The sequence below is a fragment of the Coregonus lavaretus genome (assembly GCF_964263955.1).
Source record: "Coregonus lavaretus genome assembly, chromosome: 14".
Taxonomy (NCBI): domain Eukaryota; kingdom Metazoa; phylum Chordata; class Actinopteri; order Salmoniformes; family Salmonidae; genus Coregonus; species Coregonus lavaretus.
Genome location: NC_140001.1, coordinates 836,957 through 853,120, shown reverse-complemented (window position 1 = coordinate 853,120; position 16,164 = coordinate 836,957). Strand labels below are relative to the sequence as shown.

At 47.1% G+C, this 16,164-nt stretch overlaps 1 protein-coding gene across 1 annotated transcript in view; it reads right to left on the bottom strand.

Annotated features, from left to right (window-relative positions):
• LOC311140963 (fructose-1,6-bisphosphatase isozyme 2-like) overlaps positions 1-16,164 on the bottom strand; it is a gene marked incomplete at both ends in the record, with an annotated part of 43,701 nt that overhangs the window by 14,968 nt on the left and 12,569 nt on the right. Inside the window, 4 exons of the mRNA XM_084176223.1 lie at positions 2,017-2,136; positions 8,777-8,914; positions 9,453-9,593; positions 13,453-13,557. Of these exons, the coding sequence (XP_084032349.1) occupies positions 2,017-2,136; positions 8,777-8,914; positions 9,453-9,593; positions 13,453-13,557 (504 nt within the window). The remainder of the gene's footprint in view (positions 1-2,016; positions 2,137-8,776; positions 8,915-9,452; positions 9,594-13,452; positions 13,558-16,164) is intronic.

The following is a 16,164-nucleotide window of genomic DNA, read 5'->3' as shown; positions in this document are numbered from 1 at the left end:
CAAAGCTGACTCTCTCCTCTGTTCTCATCCTCCTAGATATATCCGCTGGCTTTTTATACCGTGAACCATCAGATCCTCCTCTCCACCCTCTCAGGGCTGGGCGTCTCAGGCTACACACACTCTTGGATTGCATTCTACCTGGGAGGCCGCTCCTACCAGGTGATGTGGAGAGGATCTGTGTCCGCACCATGTACTCTCACTACTGGTGTCCCCCAGGGCTCGGTTCTAGGCCCTCTCCTCTTCTCTCTATACACCAAGTCACTCGGCTCCGTCATATCCTCACATGGTCTCTCCTATCATTGCTATGCAGATGACACTCAACTACTTTTCTCCTTCCCCCCTTCTGACGCCCAGGTGCCGACACGCATCTCTGCGTGCCTGGCAGATATATCTCAACTTGGATGTCGGCCCCCCACCTCAAGCTCAACCTCGACAAGATGGAACTGCTCTTCCTCTTGACATGAGAGAACCTTCCCAAGTTCTCCCATGTCACCCCGCTCCTCCGCACACTCCACTGGCTTCCAGTTGAAGCTCGCATCCACTACAAGACCATGGTGCTTACCTACGGAGCAGCAAGGGGAACTGCCCCTCCCTACCTTCAGACTATGCTCAAACCCTTCACCCCAACCCGAGCAATCCGTTCTGCTAAATGACTCACTACTGTAAATCTCTCTGGATAAGAGCGTCTGCTAAATGACTCACTACTGTAAGTCTCTCTGGATAAGAGCGTCTGCTAAATGACTCACTACTGTAAGTCTCTCTGGATAAGAGCGTCTGCTAAATGACTCACTACTGTAAGTCTCTCTGGATAAGAGCGTCTGCTAAATGACTCACTACTGTAAATCTCTCTGGATAAGAGCGTCTGCTAAATGACTCACTACTGTAAGTCTCTCTGGATAAGAGCGTCTGCTAAATGACTAACATGTAAATGTAAATCAGTCTCCGAATCTTTAAAGGGACTGTTCATCCCTACATCAAGGTTTGTCAGATGTTTTCTGTGGTCTGTGGATGAGTTAAATCTATAGTCTATAATTCAATGTATCTTTTCACTGGTGAGGTTAGAGGTCAGGGGTTACTTTTAGGGTCAGGGCCTGCCTACCTTTCCCTTGGGGTTAGAGCTAGAGGTTAGAGGTCAGGGCCTGCCTACCTTTCCCTTGGGGTTAGAGCTAGAGGTTAGAGGTCAGGGCCTGCCTACCTTTCCCTTGGGGTTAGGGCTAGAGGTTAGAGGTCAGGGCCTGCCTACCTTTCCCTTGGGGTTAGAGCTAGAGGTTAGAGGTCAGGGCCTGCCTACCTTTCCCTTGGGGTTAGAGCTAGAGGTTAGAGGTCAGGGCCTGCCTACCTTTCCCTTGGGGTTAGAGCTAGAGGTTAGAGGTCAGGGCCTGCCTACCTTTCCCTTGGGGTTAGAGCTAGAGGTTAGAGGTCAGGGCCTGCCTACCTTTCCCTTGGGGTTAGGGCTAGAGGTTAGAGGTCAGGGCCTGCCTACCTTTCCCTTGGGGCTCTTCTTGTTGATAGGGTTAGGGTTAGAGGTTAGAGGTCAGGGCCTGCCTACCTTTCCCTTGGGGTTAGGGCTAGAGGTCAGAGGTCAGGGCCTGCCTACCTTTCCCTTGGGGTTAGGGCTAGGGTTAGGGTTAGGGCTAGAGGTTAGAGGTCAGGGCCTGCCTACCTTTCCCTTGGGGCTCTTCTTGTTGATAGGGTTAGGGTTAGAGGTTAGAGGTCAGGGCCTGCCTACCTTTCCCTTGGGGTTAGGGCTAGAGGTCAGAGGTCAGGGCCTGCCTACCTTTCCCTTGGGGCTCTTCTTGTTGATAGGGTTAGGGCTAGAGGATAGGGGACAGGGGTTACTTTTAGGGTCAGGGCCTGCCTACCTTTCCCTTGGGGCTCTTCTTGTTGATAGGGTTAGGGTTAGAGGTTAGAGGTCAGGGCCTGCCTACCTTTCCCTTGGGGCTCTTCTTGTTGATAGGGTTAGGGCTAGAGGATAGGGGTTAGAGGTCAAGGGTTAAGGGTTAAGGCTAAACCTACCTTTCCCTTGGGGCTCTTCTCATTGGCGGGGTACATGAAGATTCCTCCGTATGCGATGGTGCGATGGACGTCTGACACCATCGATCCCACGTACCTTGCTCCATAGGGGGCACTGCCGTCCTATAGGGGCGGAGACAACGTCATCAGAAAGGCATTGAACTCACTCTTATCATCATACACTCTGTTATCAAAACAAATGTGATTGATTGATGTAAAGTTTTGATTTATTCCATCACAACCATATGAATTTGCCAGAGCCATAGATGAAGCTACAGTAGCAAGCAACAGGAGGATATGCAGAGCTACACAGCACATTAGCTAGCTACACAGCACATTAGCTACACAGCACATTAGCTACACAGCACATTAAAGCTCAGTGTTGAAGTTAAAAGTGTTTTGAGTGTTGATTCTAGTGGAGTTAACACCAGTGATATATCTGAGTGTTGATTCTAGTGGGGTTAACACCAGTGATATATCTGTTGATTCTAGTGGGGTTAACACCAGTGATATATCTGTTGATTCTAGTGGGGTTAACACCAGTGTTATATCTGAGTGTTGGTTCTAGTGGGGTTAACACCAGTGCTATATCTGAGTGTTGATTCTAGTGGGGTTAACACCAGTGATATATCTGTTGATTCTAGTGGGGTTAACACCAGTGATATATCTGAGTGTTGATTCTAGTGAGGTTAACACCAGTGTTATATCTGAGTGTTGATTCTAGTGGGGTTAACACCAGTGATATATCTGAGTGTTGATTCTAGTGGGGTTAACACCAGTGATATATCTGAGTGTTGATTCTAGTGGGGTTAACACCAGTGATATATCTGTTGATTCTAGTGGGGTTAACACCAGTGATATATCTGAGTGTTGATTCTAGTGGGGTTAACACCAGTGTTATATCTGTTGATTCTAGTGGGGTTAACACCAGTGATATATCTGAGTGTTGATTCTAGTGGGGTTAACACCAGTGTTATATCTGTTGATTCTAGTGGGGTTAACACCAGTGATATATCTGAGTGTTGATTCTAGTGGGGTTAACACCAGTGTTATATCTGTTGATTCTAGTGGGGTTAACACCAGTGATATATCTGAGTGTTGATTCTAGTGGGGTTAACACCAGTGATGTATCTGAGTGTTGATTCTAGTGGGGTTAACACCAGTGATATATCTGAGTGTTGATTCTAGTGGGGTTAACACCAGTGATATATCTGAGTGTTGATTCTAGTGGGGTTAACACCAGTGTTATATCTGAGTGTTGATTCTAGTGGGGTTAACACCAGTGATATATCTGAGTGTTGATTCTAGTGGGGTTAACACCAGTGATATATCTGAGTGTTGATTCTAGTGGGGTTAACACCAGTGATATCTGAGTGTTGATTCTAGTGGGGTTAACACCAGTGATATATCTGAGTGTTGATTCTAGTGGGGTTAACACCAGTGTTATATCTGTTGATTCTAGTGGAGTTAACATCAGTGATATATCTGAGTGTTGATTCTAGTGGGGTTAACACCAGTGATATATCTGAGTGTTGATTCTAGTGGGGTTAACACCAGTGATATATCTGAGTGTTGATTCTAGTGGGGTTAACACCAGTGATATATCTGAGTGTTGATTCTAGTGGGGTTAACACCAGTGATATATCTGAGTGTTGATTCTAGTGGGGTTAACACCAGTGATATATCTGAGTGTTGATTCTAGTGGGGTTAACACCAGTGATATATCTGAGTGTTGATTCTAGTGGGGTTAACACCAGTGTGATTGAAATTGACACCACCTGCGGTGAATACATGGTGTTATTTGAATGACAGCGGAATCAACAGTGTGTTGTGTTGTTGTTAATCGACCGTGTTGAGTTCATTTCCGTTTAACTCCCTGAGTTAAAAAATATGTTGGAAGGGCCTCTATCATATTTCCCAGGATGCTTTGTTGCAGGTTGATTTTTAGAATTGTTTATTTTAATATCTACGGTTCTGCACATTGATTGATTCATTTATCTTCTACTATACAAAGATAAATAACGTAAATGTTTCTAAACTAATCCAATCTGTAAGGGGTTGGACTTGCACCTGTTACTGAGATGTTGCAGTTTACGTGGTTTAGGTGGTCTTGGTTGTCATGTCCTTCACGATAGCAGTCAGTCTGAATGCAGGTGGTGGGTGATAAAATATTCAAATTGTTGAATATCCTTCCTCTGGCTGGATTCTGATAAGAATAACTGATCACTTCACAAACCAGCGTACTGTGACTTGCAGGTCTGATGTGGCCCATTAGCCATGATTTTCAGAACACGATTGTTGAGGATGACTAGGCCATAACTAAAGGCCTTTTTAAATGTATAATGTATGGTCATAAAGTGTTTACTTTTAATTCAAACACATTCACTTAGGCAGTCACTTGGTGAAGGCTTCAGAGCTGAAAATGTATGAATCCAACAACTATGTCGCTGTCACTAACTGTCACGACCGTCTTGAAAGGGAGCAGACCAATACGCAGCGCGTTGAGTGAACATGATGACTTTAATGAGTAAAGCACGTAAATACAAAACAAAAGACCATAGTGAAGTCCAACAGTGACAATGACTGAACTTGGAACAAAAACCCACAAACACCAGGTGAAAACAGACAGTATAAATATGGCTCCCAATCAGAGACAACGAGCCAACAGCTGACACTCGTTACCTCTGATTGGGAGTCACTCAACCAAACCAAGAAATACAACACATAGAACCACCCAACCAAACAAAACACCACGAAACGAACATACCCTGGCTCAACACACAAAGTCCCGGAGCCAGAGTGTGACACTAACAAACATAGTCATGGGTGGGTATCGCTCACATTCACTCGAAAGGCATGCTGGGAAATATGCAATTAAGGCTTTACACCCTACAGTGTTAAAACAACACACCCAAAAATAGTGTAACACTACACCATAACTCTAAAGAACACTACAGGTATTATTCCATAACTCTAGAGAACGCTACAGGTGTTATTCCATAACTCTAGAGAACACTACAGGTGTTATTCCATAACTCTAAAGAACACTACAGGTGTTATTCCATAACTCTAAAGAACACTACAGGTATTATTCCATAACTCTAGAGAACGCTACAGGTGTTATTCCATAACTCTAGAGAACGCTACAGGTGTTATTCCATAACTCTAAAGAACACTACAGGTGTTATTCCATAACTCTAAAGAACACTACAGGTGTTATTCCATAACTCTAGAGAACGCTACAGGTGTTATTCCATAACTCTAAAGAACACTACAGGTGTTATTCCATAACTCTAGAGAACGCTACAGGTGTTATTCCATAACTCTAGAGAACGCTACAGGTGTTATTCCATAACTCTAAAGAACACTACAGGTGTTATTCCATAACTCTAGAGAACGCTACAGGTGTTATTCCATAACTCTAAAGAACACTACAGGTGTTATTCCATAACTCTAAAGAACACTACAGGTGTTATTCCATAACTCTAAAGAACACTACAGGTGTTATTCCATAACTCTAAAGAACACTACAGGTGTTATTCCATAACTCTAAAGAACACTACAGGTGTTATTCCATAACTCTAGAGAACGCTACAGGTGTTATTCCATAACTCTAAAGAACACTACAGGTGTTATTCCATAACTCTAGAGAACGCTACAGGTGTTATTCCATAACTCTAAAGAACACTACAGGTGTTATTCCATAACTCTAGAGAACGCTACAGGTGTTATTCCATAACTCTAAAGAACACTACAGGTGTTATTCCATAACTCTAAAGAACACTACAGGTGTTATTCCATAACTCTAAAGAACACTACAGGTGTTATTCCATAACTCTAGAGAACGCTACAGGTGTTATTCCATAACTCTAAAGAACACTACAGGTGTTATTCCATAACTCTAAAGAACACTACAGGTGTTATTCCATAACTCTAAAGAACACTACAGGTGTTATTCCATAACTCTAAAGAACACTACAGGTGTTATTCCATAACTCTAAAGAACACTACAGGTGTTATTCCATAACTCTAGAGAACACTACAGGTGTTATTCCATAACTCTAAAGAACACTACAGGTGTTATTCCATAACTCTAAAGAACACTACAGGTGTTATTCCATAACTCTAAAGAACACTACAGGTGTTATTCCATAACTCTAGAGAACACTACAGGTGTTATGGCTCAACTAGTGTCCTTTCTGTTGGAGACATCTGTCTGATACTGTGAAACAGGTCCTGGTTCAACTAGTGTCCTTTTCAATCATTTCTTCTACTGGGTTTTTATTACCTGATTTACACTTTCCCCTTTTCGTTTTTACGTCAATGTATTATCATGGTCTTGAGACAGGTGTGTACAAATACACTAGATACATTTGAAATGTATCAGTTTGAGTATCAGATATAGATAAAGTAATGTCATGGAAAGTCTGTCTGAGTATACTATTGGGGACAGGCTTGGAACATTGGTTTAAAGGGATGTTTAAGTGTAAACATTGCACTATAGATGAAGTTTAAAGGGATGTTTAAGTGTGAGACCCTTTTTCAGCCAAAGTGTTCCATTATGTAATGAACAGTATCAGTCTGGGTATGACTGAAGTGTCTCCTGCTGCTCCAGAGAGGTGCATTCTGGGAGAGGGGCCCCAGGAATCACGTCGTACCAGCCGTCATGAGAGGTGTGTGTCTGTGGATTCATGTCACTACGGCACCTCCCTTGTCACACACACACACACACACACACACACACACACACACACACACACACACACACACACACACACACACACACACACACACACACACACACACACACACAGGCTCCAAAAACACACCAATGAGTTTCACAAAGGGAAAAAAACTAATGGACAGCTGGGATGTCAATAATCTGTGTCCGTCTATCTCTGTGATCAATATAAAAGCAATTAAAAACAAACATCCATAACAAGAGATATACCAACACGTGTCAAGGCAGGTACATTCACATGGACTCTAAATAAGGTCTGTTGTTGAATGAATGATCCTAACCTAACCCTATCTGGAAAGAGTTAGTGTATTCCAAAGGGATTGCTGTCGTGTCCATACCTGCCTGGGCTTTTGGCTGAAGTAAGACCTGACTACGGAATGACTGTGTCGTCATAGAAACATCCTGACTGTGTCATTGTTGTAGAACCCTGCTGACTGTGTGTTCTAGAGGTCAGAGGTCATCGCATCAGAACCTCCTGTTTCCTCAGGAAGGAGGCCTGGACAGGCCGGTCACGCTTGGCTTGGCTTGTTCCGCCACGCTGAGACGCCGTCTGAGGAGTCTAGTAACTGAGTCTGTTTCCCCTAATAGCACCTTATTCACCATATCTACTGGTTTCAGTTGGTCAATGTATCCTCCCACAGTCACACAGATCAAATCAAAATCAAATCGTATTTGTCGAATACTTACAACACAATAAAATAACAATAATGAGGCTATATACAGGAGGTAGCACCTTACCGATCACTGCACCTGTACACAGCCCATCTGAAATTAGCCCACCCAACTACCTCATCCCTATATTGTTATTTATTTTGCTCTTTTGCACCCCAGTATCTCTATTTGCACATCATCTCTTGCACATCTAGCATTCCAGTGTTAATACTATTGTAATTATTCTGCACTATAGCCTATTTATTGCCTTACCTCCATAACTTGCTACATTTGCACACACTGTATATATATTTTCTGTTGTATTTCTGACTTTATGTTTTTTTTACCCCATATGTAACTCTGTGTTGTTTTTTATTGCACTACTTTGCTTTATCTTGGCCAGGTCGCAGTTGTAAATGAGAACCTGTTCTCAACTGGCTTACCTGGTTAAATAAAGGTGAAATAAAAAAAAATAAAAAAAAGGTACCGGTACCGACTCAATGTGTGGGTTACAGGTTAGTCGAGGTAATTTGTACATGTAGGTAGGGGTAAAGTGACTATGCATAGATAATAAACATCGAGTAGCAGCAGTGTAAAAACAAAGGGGGGTGGGGGGGTGTCAATGGAAATAGTCTGGGTAGCCATTTGATTAATTGTTCAGCAGTCTTATGGCTTGGGGGTAGAAGCTGTTAAGGAGTATTTTGGACCTAGACTTGGCTCTCCGGTAACGCTTGCCGTGCGGTAGCAGAGAGAACAGTCCATGACTTGGGTGACTGGAGTCTTTGACAATGTTTTGGGCCTTCCTCTGACACCGCCTGGTATAGAGGTCCTGGATGGCAGGAAGCTTGGCCCCAGTGATGTACTGGGCCGTACGCACTACCCTCTGTAGTGCCTTGTGGTTGGAGGCCGAGCAGTTGCCATACCAGGCGGTGATGCAACCAGTCAGGATGCTCTCGATGGTGCAGCTGTAGAACTATTTGAGGATCTGAGGACCCATGCCAAATCTTTTCAGTCTCCTGAGGGGGAATAGGCTTTGTCGTGCCCTCTTCACGACTGTCTTGGTGTGTTTGGACCGTGATAGTTAGTTGGTGGTGTGGACACCAAGGAAGTTGAAGCTCTCAACCCGCTCCACTACAGCCCCGTCGATGAGAATGGGGGCATGTTAGGCCCTCCTTTTCCTGTATTATGAGCTAGTGAGAGTTACTGCGAGGCTAACTGACTACTGGACTCACTGTCAGCAAGAATACACTTATGGTGGGTTCCATAAGGCTAGTCAGAGTGTGTTTAACTAAAAGTTATCTGTGGTTCCTAAACTCAAGGTGTCAGGTGATGATCATGTTTGTGCATGCATGTCTATGTGCTTGTGTGTACCTTTGGGTATTTCTTGTGCTTCAGGTACTCGTTGATGGATGGGTGCATGTATTTGGTGTATCCCTCGTTCAGACTGTAGATCTTTCCTTTGGGCTTGATTTTCACATTTCTCTCTGTCAAGATGAACTCTCCAATCGCCTGGAAACCAAACAACACAGTTAGTTAGGGACATTCACTTGTTATTTTACTGACACTGGCCTCTGTCTCCTGCCTCTGTTTCCTGTCTCTGTCTTTGGTCTCCGTCTTCTGTCTCCTCTCTCCTCTCTCCTCTGTCTCTCCTCTCTCCTCTGTCCTCTGTCTGTCCTCTGTCACTGTCCTCTGTCACTGTCCTCTGTCTGTCCTCTGTCCTCTGTCTCTGTCTCTGTCCTCTGTCCTCTGTCCTCTGTCCCTGTCCTCTCTCCTCTGTATCTCTCCTCTGTCCCTGTCCTCTCTCCTCTGTCCCTCCCTCTCTCTCTCTCTCGTTCTACTTTCTATATCAACTACTGTTTGATATTTGGAACTATCAATTTACAATCCTCTTTCTCACCCTCTCTGTTCTGGCCCAGTGACCTGATTTGTTGCTTTTTGTCCCTGTAACTGACCTAATCTGAGTAAACAATGTTGCTCAGGGTGGGTGGTGGATTGCCCTGCGCTAAGTAAACTCCTGAATATGGTGCTAACACTTCGACAAACTCACAGGGTCCAGCATAAAGAAGTTGAGGCCCTGCCCGGTAGAAAGGGCAACCAAGGTGGCGCTACCATAGAGGGCGTATCCCGCGGCAACAATCTTGTTGCCAGGCTGCAGCGCATCCTTCTCTGTGGCGTCTTCAGTTGATGTCTGAAAAAAATAGACGTTGTATCATATTAGTGGATATTCACACTGCTCTCAGGGCGGGTCTGCCGGTTTTGACTAGCAATTAATTTTAGTAGCAGGTTAGGAGAATTAACGTGGCAGGTTAGGATAATTAGGTTAAGGTTAGGAAAACAGTTAGAGTTAGCTAAAATGCTGAAACTGTCCCCGACACGACTCCAACACATCTAGCTACCACCAGGCCTGCCCCGGGAACACATCTAGCTACCACCAGGCCTGCCCTGGGAACACATCTAGCTACCACCAGGCCTGCCCTGAGAACACATCTAGCTACCACCAGGCATGCCCTGAGAACACATCTAGCTACCACCAGGCCTGCCCTGGGAACACATCCAGCTACCACCAGGCCTGCCCTGAGAACACATCTAGCTACCACCAGGCCTGCCCTGGGAACACATCCAGCTACCACCAGGCCTGCCCTGGGAACAGTCTTAGTCTTCACTATTGCAATTCTGCCAAGTAGACAGGAAGTAGAACATAAAATCTGTAGTTCTACTAATCATACTACATACTGTAGGTCTACTAATCATACTACATACTGTAGGTCTACTAATCATACTACATACTGTAGGTCTACTAATCATACTACATACTGTGTATTCTGACAGATGTTAAGATCATTGAGGATGACATCATGGCATACTACATTTTCTAAACGTCACTCTCACTATAAATCTCACTACTATAAAACTCACTACTATAAATCTCACTACTATAAATCTCACTACTATAAAACTCACTACTATAAAACTCACTACTATAAAACTCACTACTATAAATCTCACTACTATAAATCTCACTACTATAAATCTCACTACTATAAATCTCACTACTATAAATCTATTTTCACAGACCCAAAATGCCTACTATTTAGAACACTAGTGTGGGTATTGGACTAGGCCCATGATATACCTATACACACTGGATATAACATGCTAACATGCTAACATGGGTCATCTGAATATCCCCCCAGTAACATGGGTAATCTGAATATCCCCCCGGTAACATGGGTCATCTGAATATCCCCCCGGTAACATGGGTCATCTGAATATCCCCCCGGTAACATGGGTCATCTGAATATCCCCCCGGTAACATGGGTCATCTGAATATCCCCCCGGTAACATGGGTCATCTGAATATCCCCCCCTGATCGAGCTATACACCCTGGATATAACAAGCTAACATGCTAACTTGGGTCATCTGAATATTCCCCCCTGATCGAGCTATACACCCTGGATATAACAAGCTAACATGCTAACTTGGGTCATCTGAATATTCCCCCCTGATCGAGCTATACACCCTGGATATAACAAGCTAACATGCTAACTTGGGTCATCTGAATATTCCCCCCTGATCGAGCTATACACCCTGGATATAACAAGCTAACATGCTAACATGGGTCATCTGAATATTCCCCCCTGATCGAGCTATACACCCTGGATATAACAAGCTAACATGCTAACTTGGGTCATCTGAATATCCCCCCGGTAACATGGGTCATCTGAATATCCCCCCGGCAACATGGGTCATCTGAATATCCCCCCGTTAACATGGGTAATCTGAATATCCCCCCGGTAACATGGGTCATCTGAATATCCCCCCGGTAACATGGGTCATCTGAATATCCCCCCGGTAACTTGGGTCATCTGAATATCCCCCCGGTAACATGGGTCATCTGAATATCCCCCCGGTAACTTGGGTCATCTGAATATCCCCCCGGTAACATGGGTCATCTGAATATCCCCCCGGTAACATGGGTCATCTGAATATCCCCCCGGTAACATGGGTCATCTGAATATCCCCCCGGTAACATGGGTCATCTGAATATCCCCCCGGTAACATGGGTCATCTGAATATCCCCCCGGTAACATGGGTCATCTGAATATCCCCCCGGTAACTTGGGTCATCTGAATATCCCCCCGGTAACATGGGTCATCTGAATATCCCCCCGGTAACTTGGGTCATCTGAATATCCCCCCGGTAACATGGGTCATCTGAATATCCCCCCGGTAACTTGGGTCATCTGAATATCCCCCCGGTAACATGGGTCATCTGAATATCCCCCCGGTAACATGGGTCATCTGAATATCCCCCCGGTAACATGGGTCATCTGAATATCCCCCCGGTAACATGGGTCATCTGAATATCCCCCCGGTAACATGGGTCATCTGAATATCCCCCCGGTAACATGGGTCATCTGAATATCCCCCCGGTAACATGGGTCATCTGAATATCCCCCCGGTAACATGGGTCATCTGAATATCCCCCCGGTAACATGGGTCATCTGAATATCCCCCCGGTAACTTGGGTCATCTGAATATTCCCCCCTGATCGAGCTATACACCCTGGATATAACAAGCTAACATGCTAACTTGGGTCATCTGAATATTCCCCCCTGATCGAGCTATACACCCTGGATATAACAAGCTAACATGCTAACATGGGTCATCTGAATATTCCCCCCTGATCGAGCTATACACCCTGGATATAACAAGCTAACATGCTAACTTGGGTCATCTGAATATTCCCCCCTGATCGAGCTATACACCCTGGATATAACAAGCTAACATGCTAACTTGGGTCATCTGAATATTCCCCCCTGATCGAGCTATACACCCTGGATATAACAAGCTAACATGCTAACTTGGGTCATCTGAATATTCCCCCCTGATCGAGCTATACACCCTGGATATAACAAGCTAACATGCTAACATGGGTCATCTGAATATTCCCCCCTGATCGAGCTATACACCCTGGATATAACAAGCTAACATGCTAACATGGGTCATCTGAATATCCCCCCCTGATCGAGCTATACACCCTGGATATAACAAGCTAACATGCTAACTTGGGTCATCTGAATATTCCCCCCTGATCGAGCTATACACCCTGGATATAACAAGCTAACATGCTAACTTGGGTCATCTGAATATTCCCCCCTGATCGAGCTATACACCCTGGATATAACAAGCTAACATGCTAACTTGGGTCATCTGAATATCCCCCCCTGATCGAGCTATACACCCTGGATATAACAAGCTAACATGCTAACTTGGGTCATCTGAATATTCCCCCCTGATCGAGCTATACACCCTGGATATAACAAGCTAACATGCTAACTTGGGTCATCTGAATATTCCCCCCTGATCGAGCTATACACCCTGGATATAACAAGCTAACATGCTAACTTGGGTCAGTGAAATGAAATCTACTACTCGGCCCTACCATAAAATAAGGTATTGGGATAAATGTTGAGTGTGATATGATTGTTGCATGTCAGATCTGTGAGACAACAGCACCCTCTATTGTTGGTTATTGTAACTGCAGTCTTCTACGCCTGCTGGTGCTGGATCATGGATGGATCCTTCATCTGTGGTGGATCCTTTATCTCAATCACAGCTTGCACTGAATTTCTCTGTCAATTATGCATGTCTTACTTCTATGTGTCCTATATGATACTAAGAATAATCTTGTTAATGTCTAATGTCTAAAGAATGTGTCAATCCTAGCTTTAACAGTTCCATAAATGAATTCCATAGTTTAGCTGGTGCATATGATCAGGCTGGCGATCGGTGGGGCTGTTACCTCGTCGATCTGGAAAGGCACAATGAGACACATGTCAGAGAACAGACAGAGACAGAGTGCATATGAACAGCATCAGATTCACCCATATTAAATTGCCACAGAGCATGTATTGAAAGAGTCACAATTACACTACACTTCTGTTAGGCATATATGTTTCTTAAAAAGTATTTCCATACTGTATAGTTGAACACACAAATGTCTAAAAAGTATTTGATGTGTTGACACACTGTGTGTTGTGTTACAGACATACACACCCTTTTGTAGATGGCGAAGATGGTGCCGATGGAAGCCAAGCAGTCGATGTTAGAGGAGCCATCCAGTGGGTCAAAACACACCACGTATTTACCCTGGAGGAGAGACAAGGGGGTCAGCTGGGGATAGGGGTATGGGACCCTGGAGGAGAGACAAGGGGGTCAACTGGGGATAGGGGTATGGGACCCTGGAGGAGAGACAAGGGGGTCAGCTGGGGATAGGGGTATGGGACCCTGGAGGAGAGACAAGGGGGTCAGCTGGGGATAGGGGTATGGGACCCTGGAGGAGAGACAAGGGGGTCAGCTGGGGATAGGGGTATGGGACCCTGGAGGAGAGACAAGGGGGTCAGCTGGGGATAGGGGTATGGGACCCTGGAGGAGAGACAAGGGGGTCAACTGGGGATAGGGGTATGGGACCCTGGAGGAGAGACAAGGGGGTCAGCTGGGGATAGGGGTATGGGACCCTGGAGGAGAGACAAGGGGGTCAGCTGGGGATAGGGGTATGGGACCCTGGAGGAGAGACAAGGGGGTCAGCTGGGGATAGGGGTATGGGACCCTGGAGGAGAGACAAGGGGAGGTCAACTGGGGATAGGGGTATGGGACCCTGGAGGAGAGACAAGGGGGTCAGCTGGGGATAGGGGTATGGGACCCTGGAGGAGAGACAAGGGGGTCAGCTGGGGATAGGGGTATGGGACCCTGGAGGAGAGACAAGGGGGTCAGCTGGGGATAGGGGTATGGGACCCTGGAGGAGAGACAAGGGGGTCAACTGGGGATAGGGGTATGGGACCCTGGAGGAGAGACAAGGGGGTCAGCTGGGGATAGGGGTATGGGACCCTGGAGGAGAGACAAGGGGGTCAACTGGGGATAGGGGTATGGGACCCTGGAGGAGAGACAAGGGGGTCAACTGGGAATAGGGGTATGGGACCCTGGAGGAGAGACAAGGGGGTCAACTGGGAATAGGGGTATGGGACCCTGGAGGAGAGACAAGGGGGTCAACTGGGAATAGGGGTATGGGACCCTGGAGGAGAGACAAGGGGGTCAGCTGGGGATAGGGGTATGGGACCCTGGAGGAGAGACAAGGGGGGGTCAACTGGGGATAGGGGTATGGGACCCTGGAGGAGAGACAAGGGGGTCAGCTGGGGATAGGGGTATGGGACCCTGGAGGAGAGACAAGGGGGTCAGCTGGGGATAGGGGTATGGGACCCTGGAGGAGAGACAAGGGGGTCAGCTGGGGATAGGGGTATGGGACCCTGGAGGAGAGACAAGGGGGTCAGCTGGGGATAGGGGTATGGGACCCTGGAGGAGAGACAAGGGGGTCAGCTGGGGATAGGGGTATGGGACCCTGGAGGAGAGACAAGGGGGTCAGCTGGGGATAGGGGTATGGGACCCTGGAGGAGAGACAAGGGGGTCACCTGGGGATAGGGGTATGGGACCCTGGAGGAGAGACAAGGGGGTCAGCTGGGGATAGGGGTATGGGACCCTGGAGGAGAGACAAGGGGGTCAGCTGGGGATAGGGGTATGGGACCCTGGAGGAGAGACAAGGGGGTCAGCTGGGGATAGGGGTATGGGACCCTGGAGGAGAGACAAGGGGGGGTCAACTGGGGATAGGGGTATGGGACCCTGGAGGAGAGACAAGGGGGTCAGCTGGGGATAGGGGTATGGGACCCTGGAGGAGAGACAAGGGGGTCAGCTGGGGATAGGGGTATGGGACCCTGGAGGAGAGACAAGGGGGTCAGCTGGGGATAGGGGTATGGGACCCTGGAGGAGAGACAAGGGGGTCAACTGGGGATAGGGGTATGGGACCCTGGAGGAGAGACAAGGGGGTCAACTGGGGATAGGGGTATGGGACCCTGGAGGAGAGACAAGGGGGTCAGCTGGGGATAGGGGTATGGGACCCTGGAGGAGAGACAAGGGGGTCAACTGGGGATAGGGGTATGGGACCCTGGAGGAGAGACAATGGGGGGTCAACTGGGGATAGGGGTATGGGACCCTGGAGGAGAGACAAGGGGGTCAACTGGGAATAGGGGTATGGGACCCTGGAGGAGAGACAAGGGGGTCAACTGGGAATAGGGGTATGGGACCCTGGAGGAGAGACAAGGGGGTCAACTGGGAATAGGGGTATGGGACCCTGGAGGAGAGACAAGGGGGTCAGCTGGGGATAGGGGTATGGGACCCTGGAGGAGAGACAAGGGGGGGTCAACTGGGGATAGGGGTATGGGACCCTGGAGGAGAGACAAGGGGGTCAGCTGGGGATAGGGGTATGGGACCCTGGAGGAGAGACAAGGGGGTCAACTGAGGATAGGGGTATGGGACCCTGGAGGAGAGACAAGGGGGTCAACTGGGAATAGGGGTATGGGACCCTGGAGGAGAGACAAGGGGGTCAGCTGGGGATAGGGGTATGGGACCCTGGAGGAGAGACAAGGGGGGGTCAACTGGGGATAGGGGTATGGGACCCTGGAGGAGAGACAAGGGGGTCAGCTGGGGATAGGGGTATGGGACCCTGGAGGAGAGACAAGGGGGTCAGCTGGGGATAGGGGTATGGGACCCTGGAGGAGAGACAAGGGGGTCAGCTGGGGATAGGGGTATGGGACCCTGGAGGAGAGACAAGGGGGTCAACTGGGGATAGGGGTATGGGACCCTGGAGGAGAGACAAGGGGGTCAACTGGGGATAGGGGTATGGGACCCTGGAGGAGAGACAAGGGG